The sequence below is a fragment of the Varanus komodoensis genome, unplaced genomic scaffold, assembly GCF_004798865.1.
Source record: "Varanus komodoensis strain SLA01 unplaced genomic scaffold, ASM479886v1 scaffold5, whole genome shotgun sequence".
Taxonomy (NCBI): Eukaryota; Metazoa; Chordata; class Lepidosauria; order Squamata; family Varanidae; genus Varanus; species Varanus komodoensis.
Genome location: NW_025336087.1, coordinates 51,763,098 through 51,788,094, shown reverse-complemented (window position 1 = coordinate 51,788,094; position 24,997 = coordinate 51,763,098). Strand labels below are relative to the sequence as shown.

Here is a 24,997-nt window from a genome sequence, read left to right as displayed (position 1 = left end):
CCTCCAGTTTTGCTTCTGTTTTTTAAAGAATACCTTTCCATGCTATACTAAAGGAGAGGAAATGGGGCATTATTTCTAAAAGTTCAAGAAAAGGAAGTTTTCTACTTGAGTTATTCTGCTATAGTACAGCACCACCTAGAGGTTGTTTATTGAAAAAAATAGGAAAGGGAAAGTACTTTGTGTGGAAAGCAGCTCTTAATTCAAACATAGATAACAAACCAGATGTAGTTACATCAATTAACAGCCTCACCTGGAAAAACTTTAAGCCACCTTGAATTCAAAAGGGCAGGCACCCGAGTAGGTTAGTGTAAGATTGCAACCTAAGAAATTCAGTAAGCTGGTTTGCATGACATAGTAAGTACATCACAGATTTGTGAACCCATGTTGACCAATGGTGTGCATTCAGGCAGCATTTTGAGTATACAGCTCCTACATGCAATTTGTCATAGTGTTTTAGCCCCACCACTGAGAGCTATTTGCAGAGCCCCTATTTTGATGCAGGGTTATGCAAGGATTTAACACTCCAATAACCCACAGTGGCAGAGTTTTGCATGACATAACCCATGCCCAGGATTACATATTCAAAATATTGCACAGCATGCACTACAGCTCTTCATGGGTTAAAGAACCCCCCTGTGTGCATGTGCGTGTGTCTGTGCGTGTCTATATTCAGTCTCCAACTTCGCTGAAAAAATCCTGGATGTAAAAAATTCTGTTCCATAAGATACTCAGTGCTTAAGTTTGCTTTATTTATCATGTAGGTGCTTCTTTTTCTGTCCCTCCATTTCCAAAATCCCTGAAAGATCATGACATGCTTTTCTGACCCATGTATGTTAATGGATATTTTCCCTTCTTATGTGGTCAGAAAGCCATTCTGCACCATACAGTCAGGATATACTGTGTGGTTCTGGTCAGTCATTCACATTCTTTCTAATGCAAAGAACTGTTTATTTTGATACTCGTGCTGTTGTTCCAGGCAATGAGGGTCAGTAGTTGTGGTGACAAATTAGTTTTGACAAGCTTAATGACCTCAGAGGTGAAAAAAAGAGCACGTGCAGAACAACTGGTTAGTTCAGCCAAACAGGGAATGTGTTAAAAATCCCAAATTCTCTTTGGCAGGTCAATTTCACCATTCAGCAGAGGTAGGGAGGAAGCTTGCCATCAGCTTTTTTAGGTGTACAAAAGTATCAGCAGGCTTTATTTCAAACTATTCAACTTGAATTGGTGGGACATTGTGAGGAACAATCAGCGTTTTCAACGCATATTCATGGTATAAAGTTAAGCAGACAGTAATGAGGAAGTTGGCTGTATGGGAAGCTTTGTGAGCCACGCAGAGTGCCCAGATATGGGCTATTGTGCCAACATACAGATTGAAATAATAAACTATGATGATTATTATTATAATTTGACAATTGATAGGTATTTGTGCCTACCCATGAATGTGTATGTTCTTTCTGAATCCAGTTTTACTTGTTTTTTTTAATCTGACACAACAATAATCATATAATATGCATATGTGAAAGGATAGTGGCATGTATACATTTACATGCAGGCTTCATTCATAATCTGTTATTATAGCTACAAACTATAGTTTTATAAAAACAGACTGTCCAGTCTTATGATCGGTTTATTCTGTGGGATAAAACAAGAACTATAGAGCACAAGGGCACATACTATTTTATTTATACTTCTCCTTTTTTAAAAAGTATGATTTGTTATGAAATACAAATAGTGCTTGAACCCCTTTCCTTTTTACAAAGTAAGCTGCAAACAGAAGTGCAGCGATTCAGCCTGCAATGAGGTGATCCATCTCAGTTCCATTACATGGAGACACAATATTGTACTACTGGTGATGCTAAAAGAAAATTTAGATTATATTTTTATGCATCTGGAGATGGGAAGGCAATTTGTAACATGTGAAGCTATTGTCAGATTTCTCATGAACTTTGAACGTTGTTTCAGACACTTGAAAGTGTGTTTGCAGGTTAGTGCATAAAATGAAGCAAAAAAGAGCTTCCCCTTGCCCTAATTTTGTTAATACATTTACCAGTCGAATACATACTTAACTTTTAAAAGAATATATAATATATTTCTAGATTTAAGTTCTTTCTCCGTAAGTTATGGAGCTGAAGCCTTTTCTAAGCAAACACAGCCTAATTGGGAAAAGCTGAGGGAGCTAAGCAAAGAATAGAAAACATTTACTGAGCTAGGAAGTACATGCTGAATGCTGCAGAAAATTTGCATATGGATTACTTGTGGAGTGAAAAATAGAAACGTTCTCAGCCTGTTTGTTACTCTGATGGACTCCCACTGATTCAAATACAAGTCCTTTTGCCTTTTTCTTTTTAATCCAACTGTTCTTTTTGGCAATCTTTCTCTTAAACGACTAATTGAGTATTCTGTTTTTGTACTTCACCCTGGGCAAAAAAGAGAGAATGAAAAGTAGCTGTACCCAAAAGAAAAAAGGGAACTGTTCAGATTTCAAATATTAGGCTATATTAATTCAATTCCTTTTCAAATAAAGATAATTGAATGAAGGTGAGCACATGTATGATAGGAAATAGTGAATGTTTTCCAGATTAGATTATCAGATAAAAGGATGTAGTTGTGAGCTGCTAATATACTTGAATCAAGTAAAAGCATCATGTAGAGAGCCACCTGTTCAGTGTTGAATTCCTGCTTAGAAAGAATTACCATGTTTTTATAAGGTGCTGCAATTATAAATGTTGATAACAAGAGCACAACATATCCTATACAAGGTGTCACAAGTTTTATTTTAAGAATACAGAGTATAAATTCTGTTGTGCAAAATCAATTAAGGCTGGAATAAACAACCAACTAATGCGCATGGGGAAAGATTTACATTAGACTACAAATAAGGGAAACTATATAATGGATTCCTATTGCGTTTGCCTCATATCAGGAATTCAAGGTTGTGGGAAGCTCACTCCCCTCCTATTGCGGGCAAATGAGAGATGGTTGGTAAAATGTTTGGAGAAGGAACTGTTGCATTTTCACTATTACTCATGAATGTCAGGGTTGCAGTCATGCTTTTCATGCATACTTCATGGAAGCATCAGGGTGGCAAATGCTGGGATCAGAATATTTGACTAGATCGGGGTCCTCAAGCTTTTTCAACAGGGGGCCAGTTGAATGGTGCCGGAGATGGGCACAGGCCGCCAAGGTGGTGTGGGTGGGGGGCACGGGCCGGAGTGGGGGGTGTGCGGGCATGTGCGTGGGGAGAGGCAGGGGTGGGCACACATGGAATTCGTTTTCTCCGAGAGAGTTCAAAACGACTCCTTTCGAGCAAGTTGCTGCTGGGCATGCGCGCGCATGCGCTGAGTCCAAAACCTCTATGGTGGGCTGTATAAATGGGCATGGCGGGCTGGATTTGGCCCATGGGCCATAGTTCGAGGACTCATGGACTAGTTCATGGGTCCTCAAACTAAGGCCCGCAGGCTGGATGCGGCCCGCCATGCTCATTTAACCGGCCTACCACACAGGTGTTGCACTCGCTGGGCTCATGAAGAGGTTGTTTTGGAGTAGCTCAGAGAAAACGATCTGCTCGTGAGCAAGCCAGCACCTCGCCCCGCACCCCCCGTTCCCGCCTTGCCTCGAGTGCACGTGCGCCCCGTCCCCTCACCAGCCTGCCCCCCCCCCCGCCAGCACCACCTTGGCGACCCGCACCCACCACTGGCACCTTCCAGCTGGCCCCCTTTAGAAAAGTTTTGAGGATCCACTGGACTAGATGGACCCTTGATCTGATCTAGGTTGACCTTTCCTATGAAGTCCCTTCCTCCGAGTTTTCCCCACTCGTTTTCAAAAAATGCTCAAAATCTATTTCTTCCCCTTTGCATTGGGCAACTCAGCTTCTAGTTTTCATTCTTTTCTCCCACCCTCACTTTCCCCATCAAGCTTTTGGCTGATTCTCTCATGCTGAAACAAGTCCTAAGCACTTGTAATTGCTTGCTGAATGGGACGTTCCTGGCCAGTTCTGGAAAACCTTCAGCTGCTGGGCAGGCATTTTTTGCTGCTATTTATTTATCCATTTATTATATTTTAATCCAGTGTGAAGCACAAACTCATCACTTGCTCAGTTGCAAAAACATACTGCAATACATTCTACATGAGGCTGCCCTTGAAGACTGCCAAAACCTGTGGCTTATACAAAATGTGGCAGCCAGAGGAATCACTGGGACCAGAAAGTTCGAACCTAAAATTCCATTTCAGCCTGTTTGTATTGGCTGCCTATATCCTTCAGAGCCCAGGTCTGGGTGCTAGTTTTAACGTATAAAGCCAAACAAAGCCTGGGAGCACACTACCTGATAGCTCACCTCTCCTAACAACAGTCTACAAGGACACTACAATCTGCCTCTGGGGCCCTCCTCTGACTGCCACCTCTAAGAGAAGCCCAGAAAGATGAAAAAAGGAGGAAGACCTCCTCAGTAGTGGCCCTGCCATTATGAAATCATCTCCCAAAAAGTTCACCTGGCACCAACATTGTCATCTTTTCAGTGTCAGGTTAAAATTGCCCTCTACTCTCAGGCATTTAATTGCATGTGATGACTTATGTCAGTGGTTTTAATCAAGTCTAGTTTTTATTGAAAATTGCTTTAGATGTTTAAATTGTTTTAAATGTTATGTTTTCATTGTATCTATTTTTATTATTCAACTTTGATAAATTGCTGTGAACTGCCCAGGAAGCTTTGGCTATTGGGTGGTTTAGAAATAAAATTATTATTGATAATAATAATCTGTTCCTGGTTTTTTAACTGCAAAAGATGAAAGATAGAAAACACCAAGCTCAGTGGGAAGGGGAACTTCTGTGGCTATAGAAATGCATTTATGTAAAAGAAAGAAGAGAAATATATGTTATTGGTGATTTATTTAGTGAGGTTTTCAAGCTAATTCTGAATCCCATAGGTCAGTGTTTTACTAGGCAAAGCAGATTCTACTGTCTTTTCACACTATGATTTCCCATCATTTAAAGTCTGATGTCAATGAGAATAAATAACTCAACAGCCAATTAGTGTGTAGCAAGCTGTAATTAAAATCAGTGGTAGTTTATCCAGACACATCGAAGACATAAAACCACAGCCACTTATTTTATGAGCTCTTTCTTCTATTAAATAAATAATGCCCATGGCCATAAAGTCTATGTTTTTAAAGATTCATCTGTTTTCATCATTTTAGAAATAAATATTATGCTATACTGAGAGATCAAAAGGTGTAGATTCTGCCTTACCTCCCATTCTTTCTTTTGAACTATAATCACTTTCCTTTTAAAAAGGATGCTCCTTGATCCTGTGCATGTTTACTTAGAATGAATTCCCACTGGATTCAATGGGACTTAAAGCCAAGTAAGCATGCCAAGAATTACAGGTGAAAATAAAGCTCCAGAAAACCCTTCACAGGTAGCACCAACTCATGGAAGGCATTTAATGATCAGATTTTATATTTGAAAGCAAGTTTTATGTAAATGTAGAGGGAGAATTTTTAAGCTAGCAAATATTACTCAGCATGGCTAATAAGGAGCCACTTGGATCAGGCTGCAGTTTGTGGAGGGATAGCTCAGAGCCCTTCCTTCCCATGGCCCCAATTCAAGTTGGGACATAGCTGATTTTCAGAAAGGAAAAAGAAAATTACCCTGGGATTGTGACCCCCCCCCCCATTTTCCCAAAAATCCTGGTGGAGGAAACAGTTTTCCCAGTATTTTTCTGTCCCTTCTTACTGTGACTTCCTATCTCTAAATATAGATGAAGACATTAGGGACACTTAGAGCAACTGAAAAGGCCAAACAGTTAAAGAGGGGATGGCAAATTCCAGGAGGGCAAAATACATCTACTATGATCAGTCCCCATGGGACACGGATGGGCCGATCATAACAGTTATTGTAGTATGTCAGCCCTCTTGGCTTGCCATAGGCACTGTGCTTTCACTTCTCAGTATTGCTTGCATGGCCTGTTCTCAGAAAACTATTAAAGTTGCTTGTTTTGTACCCTCAGTATGGTTTTACCTTCGTGACATGCCAGTTTTGATCAGCTAATCAAATGCTCTTGTGCAAAGAATAGATATTTATCATTCTATAAATGTTGGGTCAGTAACTTCCTTTTAATATAGAGTGGTGTGAGAGTCTTGAGGGCAAGGAAATGGCAATGAATTATGGGCAATGCATAGAGCCATGGAAATGACATGTGCCTTTTGAAACTATTACTGGTGAAGCTGTGGTGGGAGGGGGATTTTTAGTGGAGCAATAGCAAGCAGGAAAAGTACTAAACACATCTCTTTTGCTGCATTCAAAATGGCACCTTCCGAAAGCTGTTCTTTTAATGATCATCATTAATCATAATCATAATTTTGTAGGTCATTTTTATTATGTCATCTTTTTGGTAAGAAAGGTATGCTTGTTTTTAATGTATTCTTTTGTTTGTTTTAACTTTTTACTGTTCACCGTTCCTGAACCTGCCTAGGTATGGAGCAATATGCAAATAAATAAATAAATATACCCTAAGTATCTCCTGCTGGGGTTCTACAGTTTCTTGACTCAGATTCTTTCAGATAATATTATTCTTCAATTGTTTTAAAATTACTTTATGGGATTTGTTGTTGTTGTATATTACTTTGAGTACATTTTATAGAAAACTATGTTATAGCACAATGCTGTACGTGCTCCCCGTGAAATAAGCCCTATTAAGAGCAGCATATTTGCCAAGGCAAGTATGTACCCACTTTCCTGGAAGTAAACTGTGATGAACTCAGAGGGTAGATATGCATGCATAGGATTGTGCTGCCAGGTGTTTAAACAAACACACACACACAGCTGGATATCATTGGGGCTGATAATATGAAATGGGTTGAAAGTTTAAACTAGAAGATTCATAATCAAGGTAGTTACAACAAAGTTTGCAGTAGTTAAAGCTAAGCCATACAAATTTTGAAACATACTGGGGGAAGGAAAAAGTAAAAAGGGAGGACAGGGAAAAGTGGAAAAGTTGCAACCAGCTTTCTGACAAAGAGATGCACTACAAAACAAATTCCCAAGTTGTTTGTTTTTTCTTCTAATGGCTTTCATTCCAAATGGGTTTAAAATTATTACCAGCTGATGCATTCAGAAGTAATTTTTCTTCCAAGAAGCTTGTCATAATATTTACTTTCTTCACAATAACAACAGCAAAATCATCCAGGGCTGAAATAGGGAAGCTTACTAAACTTGCAGCCCAATCCTAACAATGTTTACTTAGAAATATTTCCCATGAAGTCTGCATGTATATAAGTTGCACATGCATACGTAGGTACACGCAACCCCAAAAGCATAAATGGTCCTTGAGCAGTGCAGCCTGATCCATGTTTACTTAAAAGTCGCTCTCATGAACTTATTCCCAGATAATACTATGCATGACCATAGACTAAGTGACAGTCCCTGCTCAAGGGAGTGTACATGTTAAAGTTGAATGGGCTGTAATTGATGGTAATATGTTTAGGATTGCAATCCTAACAAATACAAAACAAGCCCAAGGTGTCAGGGCTAACTTACAAATATGTAACCTTTAAAACTGACAAGTACAGTCCTTGGGTACTTAAAGAATTTTAATTTGAATGTGATAGGCTGCCGTTAATCACCGTTTTAAATATTCATCCAGGGCTGGCCTGAGACTTTGCTGCCTGAGCTGAAGGACAAGAGCATGGCTTTTTCCATGGTGCATGGCACAGTCTCCTGGGGAAGGGGTTCATCCTCTCTATTTCCCTATTCTCTTCTTGCTTCAGACTATTGGCTCCAAAGTTATATGATGATTAAGGAAGCCTACCCAATGATTGCTAATGGTACTGTAGGCTTCAAATGCACAGGCATATTTTAATTAAATGTAATTATTAATCTGTTTTAAAAATAAAATAACTTGATGGTCCCGCTAAAGCCTTCTTAGTATGCCTATTAAGTTTCATGTATCTAGGTTTCACAGGCATAGTGCAGACAGACAGACAGATACACCCATACCCACACATCCTATTTTAGTAAATTGTATTTTATTATATCACAATTAATTTACAGCTGGACAGATATAGGAGAGAATAATTTTTTTTTTTGGCTAATCCTCTAATCCAGAACACATGTATACAGTAATAAGTTCTACTGAGTTTGTATGGGCCCATTCTATAGGACCACAACATATTTGTTAAAAATGTGGCTTGTAATCCTGATAAATGTAAACAATTTGACTTTTGATGGAAAATGAAATAAGACTATTACTGACTGTATCCAATACTGTTCTCCTACTACCAGGCCTTTCCACTAGTGCAAGGGGAGCCTGGCAGTTCCAGAGCCTCATTTCTGATAAGGTACAAATCAGTGACGCTTACAGAATAGAGCTCCACTGAATGCCCATTTCTGGAAATAAGCAGAAATGATTGTTTGGGGGCTTACTTCAAGAAGTGACCCACATGAGTGTGGTGGAACTGGCAGAGATGGAGTGGCCCCATTACAACTTTACCAAATGCAATACAATATTAATTTGAATTATGAATGCTTTTTTTGAAAAACCCATTGAATAGCCCTTTTTATATACAGGCTTTTTGACAGATTTTTAAATTCAGCCTCACAATGATCCAGAAAAGTAAATGATTAATATTTTATAGGCAGTGAAACTAGAGGCTGACACAGAAGCTGAGTCTTACCCATCTATTTATTTGCCACATTTTCCCCTGCACTTCAGCTAAAAAAGGCTTCCAGAGTGGCTTACAAAGATGAAAGTAAGACAGTTCTTGCTCTCAGGCACAACACAACACAACACAAAAGGAAAAGGAATTGGGAGGGAAAAGCAGGGAAAGGAGCAAAACTCAGGCACTATTTAACAAAGTCTGAGCAGAGAACCAAGTCCAGTGGCTTTGTTCACAGTCTCTAAAATCAACTAATGGTTTTTTGTCTGATCAGAAGCAATTACTAATATTTTTTCCCTTTGGCCTAGGGAATAACAAGCTTTTCATATGAGGTTTTCTTCTAAGTCCCTTTTTTGAGAATACCATCCTTACAGAATACATATTCTATCAACATGTTCAGATTTTTTTCCTGACTGCCACTGTAAACCCTCCACCCTCCCACTGGAGGCTATTCAAGAATGTGAAAGGGCAACTTCCTCATCCTTGTATTCCATTGCATGCTTATCTTTGGTCCAAAGTCTGATGAACTGGTCCCAGTTATTGATCTGGTTTACTTCATGTTTTGCATTGCGTTTGTCTGTATGATTGACAATGTCTGATTTTCTTATTTCTCCTGGAGGTGGGTGACTTGGGCTATGTGTATCAGTTTTATAGTAGTTTTCCCAAATGTTGCTTTCGAAGGGAATGGGACATTCAGGCTATCACCGATGGAATTACAGAGTACAGTATACACCCGTGAAGTCGCGGTTCAGCGTTCGCGGCCTCAGTCTTTCATGGAATTTTCCATGCGGTGGCTTGCTCGCAAGGAGATCGTTTTCTCTGAGTGAGTCCAAACTGGTCTCCTTGCGAGTAAGCCAGTGCCTCACCGTGTGGTTGCTTGCTTACAAGATCATTTCTCTGAGCTCAGAGAAAATTATCTCTGTGCATGCCCGCCCCGCCACATGCGTGCGTGCGCCTGCCCCCCTCCCGGCCCATGCTCCCCTCCCGCACTGCCTTGGCGGCCGGCACCCATCGCCGGCACCAAATTCGCGGTTTTTCACAATTTGCGGGTGCTCTAGGAACGCAACCCCCATGAATTTCGGGGGACCACTGTATCAGAAATTGCCTCCATGGCTTCTTCTGCCATGAGTTGTATTCACAACTACTTCCTGCACAACTTTCCAACGTGTTATTCTTTTGGACAATCTAAACTAGCATTGCTTGCACAAATGCTGAGAATGTTGCTGTGTGTTTCTAACATGCAGAAGCACTTCAGGAGGGCAAGTGACATGCCATGCTCAGTCATGTACAACTCAATCAAGGACAATCCCAGAATGCTCAACTCCTTTCTCACCCCCACCCCTTCTACCCAATGGGAATGGGGCTTAACTCTTTCTCCTCTGTCAGTTTCTTTGCTAAAAATACTGCCCACGCTGCCCCCCCCCCCCCCGCTGCATCTACATCTCTCTTGGGATGCAAGGCAAAAGGTGTGGGTAGCTGTATGCTTCCCTTCTGTGGATTTTTTTTAAACACAAAAATAGCTGGAGGAGAAAGGGTTAAGAAGCCCTTCCTCAAAGGGAATATTCTGAGCCTCTGCAGCTGCATTTTGTCAACAGAAAAAAGTCTGGATTTTATTTTTAGTGTACAACTAAGCATCATATGTAGCTTGCCTCCCTGTGAGAGCCAAGCAGGAGTAGGCCCTTAGGATGTTTTGGCCTACAACTTCCATCAGGCCTAGTCAGCACAGAAATGATGGAGGAGTTGTAGGTCAAATATCTTTGGGGCCCTAGGTTGCCTAGGCACAGATACTCTTTATAGGGATATATATAGTGTTGCTTGAAATTAGAGGTTTAGAAATACAAAGACTGTGAGTGGTTTTTATGAAGTTAACGTCATTATGAATGCATATATGTTTATCCAGATTCTGTACATACCCTCATACCACATGAAAAAAGGCAACAATTCACTTTCCAGAAGGTGACTGTGTAGTCTTCTACAGCATAAACAAGAGCCATGTAACACCTTAAAGACCAACAAATTTATTTTGATATAAAATGATTCATGTTGTCCTTGTTTATAAGTTGCAATGTAAGCCTTTATATTTCTGAATCCATAATTTCAGTTACTGCTGTTTATCTTTTATAAAGAAAAATAGTTCTATCTGTAAATACATTCACAATTTTATTAACAAGAACATAGGTAATTTTTAAATGGTCCAGAAAATTATGTTTGTGTGTTCATTGATAGTTTCAATTTTGCAGTGTTACAGTACAAAGAGTACTATACAGTACAAATGAGTAAACATTACAGAGTTCTCTTCTATTAATTCCACAAAATTTTAACACTTCCAGAAAGTCTGGATGATTCAGGCTTCCTTCTATGAGTCTTTTAAGGTATTAAAATGGCAAAATTTTGGCATGCATTAACATGACTAATTGTGGTAAAGGTGTTACATCGTCCCACAAACCCATGCTTACTAACTCAGAAGTTATGAACATTTACATTTGAAAATTTGACTGAAATCAACTTGGTTTCTTGTTTCTTCACATAATTATAGTTCATGTGGGAATAGCTAACTAAGCCTGAAATCCTATTAGCCATGGATGCTATGTACAGTTCAAAAAGGCATAATGTTAAGAAACAATATTTAAGCATTGTGGACTTCATGATTAAATGCTTTCTATGCTTTTAGATACTCTAAAACTAATTGAACAGCAATTTCTTAAGCATTTACAGGCTTACCTGAAAACTGGCTGGTTAATATGAGCACAAGCAACATTTGTGCAAAAAAGAGAGGAATGTTTCCTTCAGTCTTAGACATGTTGTTTTGTTTCACAGTTTGAAGGCTGCAAGAAGGCCTTTTCTAGACTAGAAAATCTCAAGATTCACTTAAGGAGCCACACTGGAGAAAAGCCTTACCTTTGCCAGCATCCAGGCTGTCAAAAAGCATTCAGTAATTCCAGCGACCGAGCCAAGCACCAGAGGACACACCTGGACACTGTAAGGGAAGAATATGACTTCAGATTTATTTTGCTATTCTGCTTTGACTTTGCTGCATACTATGCAACCTGGCTTCAAAAGACAGCTTTAAAGGGAAAAACAGCAGTTTGGGTAGAGATAGTGGGATTCCTGCAAGACAGTTATCAAATTTACTCAGTTTGTTTCAAAATGTAGTTCACATTACAGCAAAGGAGATCTCTGTGACAGATCAGAGGACTTTCACACTTCTTCTATGATTGTTTCAAAGCAGTGTAGGCTGCCTATTACATGTCCAGCTTGCAACTCTAGGTCCAGGGGAGCGCATTTGGATGCAGAGCAGCCTCTCAAGAACCTGCGAACCTCCTGTCCTTCAGCCCTCCAATCTTGCTGCACTGCTGTCAAGCCCAGCCATGCTGCCCCACTTAAGGGACATGACGGGGTACCTCACAGACGATACCTGCTCCAGGCTGACAGCAGCCTCTAGCAGGAGCAGAGCCAGGGGTAAAGAGAGATGTTGGATCCTCTCAGATGAGGTAAAGAAGGCTTTCATTTTAGGGGAACTGAGCCTGTTGAAGCACGATACACTCAGCACAGGGTACTCAAGTGTTGATTGCACTGACTGCATAGGAGATGCTGATTTACACCGTATTGTGGTCATGCAGAGAACAGAACTGCCACCATAAGATGGGTGCAACTGCACTACAGATGGAAGCATGCAGTTTCTGATGCAGGAAGAGGAACAGAATAGTTCTGTGGCTCTTGTGAGGGACATTAAGTCCGTGTAGATAGCTTTTGCTAAAGATTGTGGCAATGTGCAGGAGACTGGTTGAGGCTTTCAGCAGAAAACATGCCCTTTTCATTCATGTATCAGCTGTCTACACCATAATGCATATATCAGCCCTTTCACTTCTGCCTATGCAGTCTGCAAAAGTGTGTAAGCATGCAGCTAAAGTAAATATATCCTTAATATTTATTTTTATTTATACAAAATATTGTATCCTGCTTTCTCCTCCAAGAAGGAAATGTCCAAAATAGTGAACATAATAGCATAATAAACATGCTATCCATTACTAAAACAGCTAATAACAAATACAGATGCATGCAACAGCTCCTCCTCTAAAAAAGAAATGACAATACATTGATAAAGCAATGTCTGAATCAAAAGCTTGCTTTAAAAGTCTCCAAATGCTGGCAGGATACAATAAAGAGGAAGATGATCTAGCCTTTAGAGCAGGGAGTTTCTTGTATGGGTGTTGCCACACACACAAATCATCTCATGCTTTGTTACCGGCCATGCCTCAGAAGGCAATAGAATGCCACTCACAGGGGTAAATGGGCAGATCCACCTGAAGATGCATATATGCACAATATATTCCCATCACAAGGATTAGGATGTTCATAATGCCAATTCAGTGGGCAAAACATGATATGGAATTGTGATAAGTTCAGATCTTGAATTGTCCAAGAAAGCATATGGGTCCATTTTAGAAGCCATCTCCCCACTGCTCTTGCACACACAGTGCCTAAGCATGTACACATCTGGAGGCCCCTCAGGTTTAGCACTGCAGTTCTCCCCTGGATCGCATAGAGCTGGCTGGCCTTTGATGGAGACAGTTTGGACACAGAGCTGTTTTAGGGCCATGTGTCTTTAATGCTGAGAACAATAAATGAAAAGAAATAAGAGAATTACAGCTAGAAGAATGTACCTGACAGTAGTTGAAGGAAATGTTTGTTTGTGTTTGAATCAGCCTTACAACTTGCAGAAAATCCAAAGATCCTTCATTCATTACTATTTCCTACACAGGATTCGCATGTTTTTGTAGATTACAATATGTGGTATGAGTATGATTGCTTTGAGTGCCTAAAAGTACATAGTGGGGGGGGCCCTGTACCATAGGAAAAACATGAACTGCACAGTACACTATGGTATATGAATGACTTCCTACACCAAAATTATTCTCTCGAAGAAAAGTGTGATGGATGATAAAAATGCACACAATTCTCACCAGTAATGGAAATAAAACAATGCTGAACATTAGGCTCCCTGCCAAACCATTTCTAATATTCTTTTAGCAGATTCATTGATAACAGTGCATGTCTAATTAGCATACTGAATGCAAAAAGCTTTAAAATAAACAATTTCTGAAAAAACTGTAATTCCTTTGATATTTTTGAAGCTTTAACATGTAGAATATGCCTTCTGCTTTATTCCTTTTCTGTCATATCACAGCTTAATATTTTCCCTTCCTTCTCTCTTTCTGAAGCAGGTTTCTTCTATATCTCTATGTCTGGAACTTTACTACAGCTTCTTTACCTGACCCACTAAAGAAATTAATTTCTGACTATACCAAAAGTTTCTATGAGGGTTATATAATTGTAAGTACAAATAGAGATGAGTTTACTTGATCAATATGTGAAATTGAGTCCTTCCTGTTGCTTCCTCTCTTTGCACCAATGGCATCCATCCTACCATGTCCTGTAAAAGGATTTCTCTCACTTAACCACATGAAACATTTGCTTCTCACATAAAAGCTTTGCTGTAACCCTGTCCTCCTGACATGGAACTTTTAGTGGGGCCACACTGAGTAGGCATACTGCAACTATGGTGTGTGAACATAAGAAAAGACATGTTGGATCAGACCAAAGTCCATTTAGTCTGGCATTCTGTTCACACAGTGGTCCAAAGTCTGCCCACACAATCCCACAAGCAGGAGGTAGGTGCAATAGCACCTCCTGCCCAAGTTGCCTCACAGCTGGCGTACATCATGGTTCTGCTACGGGAGGTAGCATATATCCATCAGGACTAGTAGATGTCTCCATAAATGTTTCTAATCCTTTAAAAACTTCCAAAATTGGTACCTATCAGAATATCTCATGGAAGTGAATTTTGTAGTTTAACTGTATGCTGTGCTTCTTTTTTTCTGTCTTGAACCTCCCAACAATCCACTTAATGGAACAACCTTGGGTTCTAGTTTTATGGAAATGGGAGAAAACTGTCTCCCTCTCCCTTCTCTCCACACCATGTGTAATTTTGTGCACCAACTGGTAGTCCCACATCTGGGATCAATTATGCAGCATGCATGTTAGCATGGAAGGAGCTTTTTTGTGTACAGCTGTGCATGCAAAGGTTTCCATCACATTTGGAATCTTGTGTGATGGAAGTTCCAGCTTGGATGGAAGCCTCTGAGCATATATTTGAGAGTTACATGTGCAGGTATTTATAGGTATTCAGCATGGCCCTGTTCACACACTGGGAGAACATGTGAGTAACGCTCTGAAGATGACTTCTTTCTCAACATATTGTAACTGCCCAATAGCAGAAAAATGTTCATAAATATTCCTTGACATCACTGCAACAGTGGGTAGGATAAGCTGAGGAGCAATCAACCATTTTAAAAGTAAGCTGATCTCTTTATATTCTTATATATGATATAGAATCCAATATAACAATATGGCAGTAGGAAATAGGCATGTAGATGTCAAACTGTTCACTTTCTCTTTCTGGTCAGTCTGCTTTACATTCTGTCTCTTAGCTGTATGATAAATTTCATGACCGTTTTGCTTGTGGCATTGTGCACTATGGTAATTGTATTGCCATTTGTTAGCATGTGCTCATAATTCATAGTGAAATATCTTTAAAAAAAATCACAAAGTCTTATGACTTAGCTACTTTTTGCTTGTTGTTTATGTAGAAACCATATGCTTGCCAGATTCCTGGATGCACCAAACGATACACGGATCCAAGTTCTCTAAGAAAACATGTAAAAGCCCATTCCTCCAAAGATCTGCAGGCAAGGAAAAAGGTAATTTTTACAGGCCACTGCTGTGCTGGCTGGGGATGATCAAGGTTGTAGACCAACACATCTGGAGGTCACTAAGTTAAGGAAGACTATTAGAAAACAGCGTATCATGATGTCTAATCATTTATCACTGCTTTATAGAGTATGTAATTCTGCTCTGTAATTTGGGTTTCTTATAGCCTGTTGCCCATTCTTTTCTTTTCTGTAGCCTCCCCTCCCACCTTAAACCAAAACAGAGAAAGAAATTAAACAATCAATTTATCTCTGAGTTATGCATAACATGAGAATTTAGCTTCCTTGTAGATTTACATTTGTATCCTCTTAATTTATCAACTAGATTTGGAAATGTATTTGCCAGGCAAAAGGATTTGTGGTACTGATGAAAAGACTTTAAAAATATGTTCTTAGGTTGTACCATATGACTTCTATAAGCTATAATGTACTTAACAGGATCTTTGAGAATTTTATATAACTCACTTCGTGCCTTGGTATTTGAAATATTTCCTACCATCACAATAAAAATGTAAGGAACAATAAACTTTTAAAGTCAGAATTAAGGTTATTTATGGGTTTAATTAAAAATGAAAATTGGCTTAATGTCAAAAAAATCTTAACAAAAATGTGAATTCATCAAAAATAACCATAAAAATTCCAAAGTGATAAAAGCACAGTGAAGTAATAGCTCCAGCCCTAGGGAACCGTTCACTTGAATAGAATGAGACCCTTTGCTGTTACACCCTGTTAGTCATGGATTTGTTTAATATATCCTGCTTGACTGCCTCTAATCCTCCTTTTAAACCTCCCCCCTGCACACAAAATGTCATTATTTCGCTATCATAAGATATAACATGCTCTTCAAAATGCTGTGCACACATTGTAAGTATTAGGAGTGACACACACACGTGCACGCACACTCACATAGTAATTGGATGTGCCATGAGCCTCATGCTCTTCCTTCCAGAAATCCTGGCTTGAATGATAGAATGTCTATTGCTTTCAGTACGCCTAGATTTCAGTAAGTGTGTCAGCATGTGGTTACACTGATATTGCCAGTATTCTAATGAATCATTATGCATTTTGCTTTTCCTTCTGGGAATTCATTCAAAGCTTTGCTAGTAATTTAGAGTGAACTCCACATACTATGCATCACTTACTATATGTACTATAAATGCATACCACATCCAGGGAGACTGCAGAACAACTAGCAACCCTTTGCCTTTGAGGACAATGACTAACATCCTGTTCCCATGTAGTTGCATACAAGAGCCTTTCCAGGCACTGTAAAACCTCCTTGCATGATTAGAAGCCCTGACTATGCCTGGAAAATAAATGCTGGTTATACCATGTATGTGAATTCAAAGATCTGCCCAGCACTGACATTAGCTAAGGGAGATTGAGCCTGGATCTAACTGATGAAGGCAGTTAAGATAATTACATCTCCCGTAGCCTAAACTCCATTCTGCAGGAGGCAAGGATTTGCCTTGTGACAGTGAAAAGGAAGCACAACCAGAAAACAGAGGAACTGTGCAGACAGATGCACATTGCAAGTGTAAATGTCACACTTGTGCAGATAAGAATGAGAAGCTATGAGGGGCTCACTGGTGTCCATGGAGCGCAAGGTGTGGAAAGGCAAGCAAATGAAAATGACCAGAAGTGACATGAGCAGTTCATTGAGGGTGCTGTTAAGATACAAAAAGGCAAGCAAATGAATATAAGCCAGAAATTTTTTCTGTACACTTTCCCTATGCTTTGTGGGCATCTTGCTGATTCATATGGAATGCTGCCTTGCCCCTCTGGGGGCATATTTCATGGTGAGTTTTGGGAATTTTAATCCAAGAGCTTGCATTAAGGCAAATATCAAGTATATACAAATGAATAGTCATATAAATAGCAGTTATCAAACAGATTCAGAAGGACTTCTCTTATGTGATTGTAATACTTTTAACGTATAGGAACTTATGCATATATTTTATTTAGTACATTGTACAGCCTATCCTATCCCTTAAACTCATGATTTTGAACATTTTAAAAGATTAATAATGAAATGGTCCCATACTTCTCTCAGCTATCAAGCATCTGCCAAAGGAAAGTCTTCAGTTCTGAAGATGCTGAAATTAAACAGCATCCAATCAAAAAGAGGAGTCTTTTGGAACTGGACAAAGGTCTGCCTCTGTATTTGTCCTCACTGTTTATACCTAGTACAAGGAAATGCATATTCTAAATACAGTTGATCCGAGACAGTGTAATAGCACTCAGACAGTGATCTTAAGATGCTCAGAACAGGATATTGCACATAAATCTATGTGCTAATTTGTAAGTATCCTCACTAGTCTTTTGCTTGTCAATGCATATGCTTGTCAATATATCTTTACTAAAATCAGTATTCATGGACTGATCAATATAAAGCATTTTTTAAAAAATCTATGGCGTACATTGATTCTATCAGGGGTTAAATAATGAGTCCAGCTATTACTTGCATACTCTTCCTCCTTCCTTGCATGTCCTTGGGCTCTTCTGGGGTCCCCCTTTAGTTTTTTCCTGACTATGTTTTTGTATTTCAGTGAACAGTGATATTTCCTTAGCCTGCTAATGCCTCCCTCCCATGTGTAGGGGTAGCATTTTTACTACATTCATAGCCTGGGAATCAGAATTAGAGGCAGCAAGTGAATTCCCACCAGGAAATGCTGTAGTATATTCTTGGTGTGTGTTACCTGAGCCTGCGGTTGAGGAGGATGGAAAATACTGGTGTCCAAGAGAGAAGCCCCCATTCTAACTTGGGTATTATTTCATGAACACTTTTTGAGGTTTAGTTGAAAAATTAAGTACAGCCAGTCTGTATGAGGTTCCTATAGACAACTGAGTTCTTGATTTGGCCTGATTTAAGTGACTGAACTGTGCTCCAGCCTGGGAGGGGTAGGGGAGTTTTGACTGGGCATCAAGATCATCTTTAGCCCTAACCAGCAACATTAACAGTGAACTATATTGGAGAACTGTTGTAAATCTCCCTTCCTCAGCATAGCCTTCCAATAGGTGTAAACAACAATCTACACTGCAGAATCGATGAATGCAAATCATGGGCCAGTTTCTCCCAGCCATAACCCCTTCCTTCCTGTAATCATGAACATCTTGAATTTTTACTCTAATTTCTATGGGCACCTGCTTTTCCCTTGGGGACATTTAAAATGGCCTGTCCAGACAATGCGATGGTTCTTTCTCTCCTTTTTATTTGTGTCCCTCTTGTTGCAAACTGGAAGAGGAAGTAATTTTAGATACCCTGTTTTTTCATGAGTGTGTTTCAGACTCCAGAGAGACAAGATATTTCTAGAATTTCATGTCAATGGGCCCTTTTAATAAGCCTGAGCATTTGCTTGTCCCCAGACCAATTGCTTAATTGAGGAACCACAATTTACACTTAAACATTTCAGTTTTAGTTGCTTCTAACTATATAAGAAGAACTGTTGTGACAAGCTATCTGCTTCATCTCTCCAGTATCTCTCATCCTATGGGACCAAAATGATGACTATTAAAACTAATCAAATATATGCATGTTTTAACCTATTGATAAACATAGGCTGAGAGCAAAAGTATATTTAAATATCATTGTAAACAAGGTATCTCTTGCTTGATTATTTTTAACTGCTTGCATTTTTATTCAAAAAACAAATGGTATGTAAAACATCACTAATAATGAATGTCAAAGAAGAGAAAAGTGAAATTTGCAATAACAGAATAATTCTGATCTCAGCCAAAGGGTGGTTGAAGAAGGTTGTGATTGATGAAAATACTATTCCAGCCATATAGAATATTCTACAGAAGCTGCCGGTATGCCCATGGAAAACTCTGTCAGTATAGGTACTGCTGAAACTTCTTCAAAATGGGGTGAGGGTCTTGGCACTGCTCGATGCAATGCCCCCTCACTGCCCACTCTTGTGTTTGCTAGTGTGGCGGTATTTTCCCTCCCACTGGATTCAGTTGTCTTCGTTTTAAGGACAACTGCTAGGAGGAAATAGAAAGAGGTAGATAGTATTACTTTGTTAGATTACTACAGTTTTTAAAAACCCTTTTTAAAAAAATATTAAATCACTAACCCCTCAATTTCAAATTTACCATTAAGATCTAGAATGCAGCCTCATCATGTGCTTGATTATTTTGCATGTTCCACCATTATGTATAAATGTTCCAATTAGATTATTTTTAAAAAACCCTATCTTTTCCTATTGAATATTTTTTAAATGTTATAGTAGCTACCGGGTTAGTTGCAATTTCTGATTAATTATATTTTATTTGCATTTACGTTACTTTTTAACATCCTCCTATACCTCTTAAAACAATCAAATACAAATAATGGCCATGTGATTTTCAGGTTTTCTGTGTAGCCATTCAAAGTAATAGCCAAATGAACAAAATGGTACAATATACTTTAGAACAGTGGTGAAGAAGCTCTTGTACCCAGAGGGCTGAATTCAATTCCAGAGAAGCCTTTCCAGTTCTGGGCAGGGCCAAAGGCAACGGTGGCAGAGCCAAAAATAAGTAAGTGCTAGCCCATTGGATCTTGAGGCTCTTACTGTCAATCACTGTTCCTTTCAGTCTTTTAGACTGAAGGGGGAACTTACACAACTGCTGGGAGGCTATTCAGTGATCAGGGGTTGAAGAAAGCATGTGGGGCCAGGAGTGGGGGCACAGCCATTAGGGAACCCAAGGTTCCCTATCCCTATTTGAGAATTCACTGTCATGGAAAGAACCAGACAATTTACCTATGCTACAGAGTCAAAGTATTCCGGTCAGTGCTGGAGGAGAGACCAATATCTGTGCTGTGTACCGATATGAATGGAGCATCTGGCAGTAGGACATTTGTCCAGATAAAACTCAAAAGGGCACTCTTGCCATTAGTGTCAACCATGCTTAACATAGATAAAGAATAGTTGTTTTTGCACTGTTGTATGCTTGTCATAATCCTGATGTATAATAATTATGCTCTGCATGCAGTGAATCTTTATTCCCAGCTCAACTCTGTTTTTAATTTCTCCACTGTCTGGGTGGAAAATGCACAGTATTAACACTGGCAATATGTATTTCACTGACTATTTTTAGCCTGGTGTCATACTGCTAACATTGCTGTGCAGCTTTGAGGGATGCCACAATACAGCACAAACACATAGATTTTCTAGAAGTTAAAGAAGAAAAAGAAATTAAGAGCTCAGGGAGATAGAAGCATTCACTACAAGTCTGATGTTGAAAGGCTGTAAACAGTAATTATTTATCTAAGTTGGCTGATTACTAATACGTCTAGATATCTGATTTGCTTTTGAAGATAGGAAGTGACTCAATGGAAATTTTCCCTAAATCTTAGGATTCAGTGCACTGTCCACAGTTATTCAGTCATACTGCATAAGTGTGCATGTGAGAAAGAGAATGAGAGAGAGAGAGAGAGAATAATCATTCAATTTGATTCAGATTTAAATAAAAATGCAAGTTAGCTGAAAATATAATCCTGATAAGAGGATAAAAACACACACATACCCTTTTACTGGCTTGTGATATCATGGTTTGTGATACCATGGTTTACTTTCTCCAGGTACTACTGGAACAGAAAACATCTGTTGGGACTCTTACTTCCTCAGCTGGACTTTGTCAGTCTCTCTCCCATTTCCTTTCATGAATAACCTGTTGCAGGTGGTACAGTGGTTTAAACTGCTGAGCTGCTGGGCTGGTCAATGGAAAGGTCGCCGATTCGAATCTGCACAACGGGGTGAGTTCCCGTTGCTCCGTCCCAGGTCCTGCTGACCTTGCAGTTCGAAAGCATGCAAATGCAAGTAGATAAAAAGGTACCACTTCGGTGGGAAGGTAGCAATGTTCTGTGCACTTCGGTGTTTAGTCAAGCCGGCCACATGACCACGGAGACTGTCTGAGGACAAATGCTGGCTCCCTCGGCTAGGAAATGGAGATGAGCACCACCCCCTAGAGTCAGGCATGACTGGACTTTAATGTCAAGGGGAAACCTTTACCTTATCTTTTGTAGGCCACACAAAATAATTAGCAAGACTTTGGAGCATGACAACATTGAAAGCTTTATTTGTGTAGAAAATGGAGTGACTACTGAGGATTATTTTTATTTTTCTACCTCCATGTCTGGGGATAGGGAAGTGGGGATAGCTAGACTGCATCCAGCAGAAAGTCTTCCACTAATTTTTGGAAAGAAAGAAGACAAGTGGAAGTTGATGTTGCCCCCCTCCCCACCAATTCCATGAATGACGTAGGGTGATAAAAGCCTCACCTGGAATCCCCTTAGAATATATGGAATTCAGGAAAGCCTCTTCATTCGATAAACTAGGTTTTTGCTGCGTGACTTCACTGCCTTCTTAAAAAATTTTCTGAGTTCTTTTTCAAGTCAAATTGTATGAAGTACACAATTCTGTCCAGCCTGTCAAAAGAAAATGAGGAAAAAGACAAGTAGGCCATGTCCAGGGTATTATTTTTGCAGACTAATAGGCTCTACAAGACTCTACTACTATGGTCACACCCTCAGCTTCATAAGCTGAGATGTGCATGAACCTCCTGTACCCACACACAGCCAGTTTGCTCCTCCCTTCATGTGTGCAGTTGAACAAGCCACTAAACCACAGCAAACCGTATCTTCCTGTTACATCTGAACTGGAAAACTATGGTTAATGGTTTTCAGGAAAGTCAGAATATGAGGCTAGGTTTTAAAGCTACTGTACATTGCTTGGCTTTTTCTTAGAAGCTATTAACTAGAGTTTCCACTTGAAACATAACAGCATGCTATGTGTTACTCTGGCTGTATGGCTTGCTTGGTCACCTGGGCAGATGGAAATGAAAGTGAGAGTAAATTGCTATCTACAGGTGCATGGAGTGCATGTACATCTTGATGAGAATTAACTGTCCAAATGCATGGGACAATATGATCAGATAAGCTATGTCTGAGCAAACTGTAGAGCAAGTCTTTGCAAATATTGCCGGCCATGTAATGCGAGTAGTACGTGTTGACTGAAAATAGGTTTCTATAGCTGTACTGGATTTGTTGAATAGCTAAATGTTGGATGGCTCCGTAAAAACTAGCATATTGTTCATAGATTCTTGTTGTACTTGTTTTCTCAGAGAAAAAAATAGTGTTTAATCCTTTGGTAGTTTTTTTTCTTTTTGAATGCACCTCTTTTTTATGTGCACCTCTAAAAATACTTTCAGTGGTCTTCATATGAACTCTTTCCAGATTTAGCAGCAACACTCCCTCCGCCTCTTTTTATTTTTCATAAAGCAAAAGACTAAAAATGGACTTAAATGGGCTACATTTCAAGCATTCTCTAACTTTGAGACAACATTGCAGAGGATTGGACTAAAGTAATTTGAGGGTTTGTTTCTCCTGAGCACTAATCTTAATGTGTTTCTGTCTTCTATGATATTATTATTGCATGTTCCAAAGATGGCCTTTCCGGTTCAGTTTTAGTTTCTAGTTGCCTTTTTTCCCTGAATGTCATTGCTAACACTACAAAAAAGAAAATATAAAACAAGAAAATTATGTCCTATTTGCTTATTTACATTTCTATAAACTTGGATTTTAAATTTACTCATTTGCTTTCTATGAAGTGAATTGAAATATTTCATTAATGCACACAGAAGTGCATTTGGAGGCTAAGGGTCAGTGAACAGTGCCCATGACAACTAAGAAACCATTTTTCACAAAAAATGCTATAAAGAGCAAGTGTTTTAATCCTCAGCTTTAATCTCTTTACTTCCTGTTCTCAAAATGAAGTATAAATCAGACACTGTGGAGTGCAGCAGTTTTTCTTAAAAGGGATGTTGGTGCAAAAGGATTAGGGATAGGCAGAAGTGTTAAAGGAATTTAATCATGCTGTTGCAAAAAATCCAAGACTATGATCAGCCAATTCTTTTGACTATTGTGAACTAAGAACAACAAAACGAACTTTGAAAGTGATTAGAGGTTTAGCTTTTGTCCTCCTCCACTCTTGCCATTGATGTTACATCATTACTTCCAATTGTTGTGACTTGAAAGACCTTGAATTTGTACTTTATTTTTTGTCCTCTTGTTCAGGATTCAATAATGGAAGGGCGTCCACTAGCCCATAGGAAATTGATACAATTATAGCACCAAACTTTAATGCCCAATGCTTAAAGATGACCACATCTTAAATCAAAATGTAAAAAAATAATAACCTACCAATTTAAATTAAAAGTAAACATTCAGAGGTTAGTGAAGAAATGTTAACTTGAATGCAGTCCATTTTGGAACAGTATTTTACTGTGGAATCCTTTTATCTAGCCACACATGCTTACTTAGTCAATGTGATTTTTATGGTTGTTTTTCTGTTAGCCAAAGCATTAATGTCCATGTCAAGGTTTGTGACAGGCATGCTTAAAATGTCATGTAAATGTTCATCTGTAAGTCTTCACCTACACGTGGATTTCACAATTTTCATCTTGGAAAAGGTTTGTTCACAGATGTATGTGGTGCCAAAGACTTTGAACATGCCGGTAGCAAATTTCTTTAGGTTGATAAATATATATCAGGTAGACCACAATAGAAATGCACTATTTTCTTTTAAATGTTTTATTTATTTATTTATTTATTTAATAAAACATTTTTATGCCGCCCCATTCGCCGAAGCCTGGGGGCGGCTTACAACAATAAGTTAAATAATTAGAATCATAGATTAAAAATATAAACATTAGAATAAAATACAAACATACAATATAAAATAAGCCACCCTGGCCAGATAAAATTCAATAAAATTAACATTTAAAATGCTGCTTAAATAAAAAGGTCTTCGCCTGGCGCCAAAAAACAAATAACGACGGCGCCAGGCGGACCTCTATGGGGAAAGGAGATTATCCAAGATATGTTTCCAAGATAATCACTGGTCAAATTGCAAATCAATTTGTTCCATCTGAAAAAAGTTATTTGCATCTTCTAGTGCTACTTCAAATTTGAAATACATTTGAAACATTCTTATTTCTTTTCCATTCTTATAGCAATCAGTGAATCTGTTGTGGAATTCCACTTGCAATTGGTTCAGTGCTTTGATGTGTCTTTCAACACTGAATTGTAAATTCCCATCCTCCTCAAATTTTAGTTCTGTCAGGGAATCCCAGTTTTGCATCCCACAAGAATGTACACTCGAATCTATGTTACAAACCTCAGCAGTTTAATTGGTGAGAACATCTAGGAAAAACACCTTTGCAGAGACAAACCTACAACAGTGCTGCCAGGTAGAGGTGCACAAACCAACTACAAGTTTCCAGAACATATACAGAGTGTTTTATAGGTTTCTAGTCAGGTACACAGGAAAAGGGCAGATGATGAGGAAAGAATAGATACATACCCACAGATAGATAGATAGATAGATAGATAGATAGATAGATAGATAGATAGATAGAGTATTCATGAACAAAGCAATATGAAAACTGCAGGGAGACCATGATGTAATGGTACAGTAAAAGTCAGTGATTAACAGAGTATTGATGTGGCAAAGTACATGAGTCATAACAGATTTTGGGTGTGATACTGACATGCGAGAGAACTAGTTGGAGCTGTTTGCCGCAGCCCAGCAAAT

General features: G+C 39.1%; 1 protein-coding gene across 11 annotated transcripts in view; it reads left to right on the top strand.

The window, feature by feature from the left end:
* Positions 1–24,997, top strand: part of GLIS3 (GLIS family zinc finger 3) — a 182,389-nt gene that overhangs the window by 94,132 nt on the left and 63,260 nt on the right. For 8 of the 11 annotated variants that reach the window (XR_006416243.1, XM_044445891.1, XM_044445886.1 and 5 more), the window contains 2 exons: positions 11,470–11,631; positions 15,303–15,413. Coding sequence is in view for 10 of the 11 variants with exons in the window: in XM_044445891.1 (XP_044301826.1) it covers positions 11,470–11,631; positions 15,303–15,413 (273 nt within the window). In the remaining variant the exon portion in view is untranslated. Of the gene's footprint in view, positions 1–11,469; positions 11,632–13,877; positions 15,414–19,773; positions 20,788–20,985; positions 21,116–24,997 lie in introns of those variants that run through there. The other 3 variants (XM_044445889.1, XM_044445890.1, XM_044445892.1) reach the window with 3 other exon arrangements.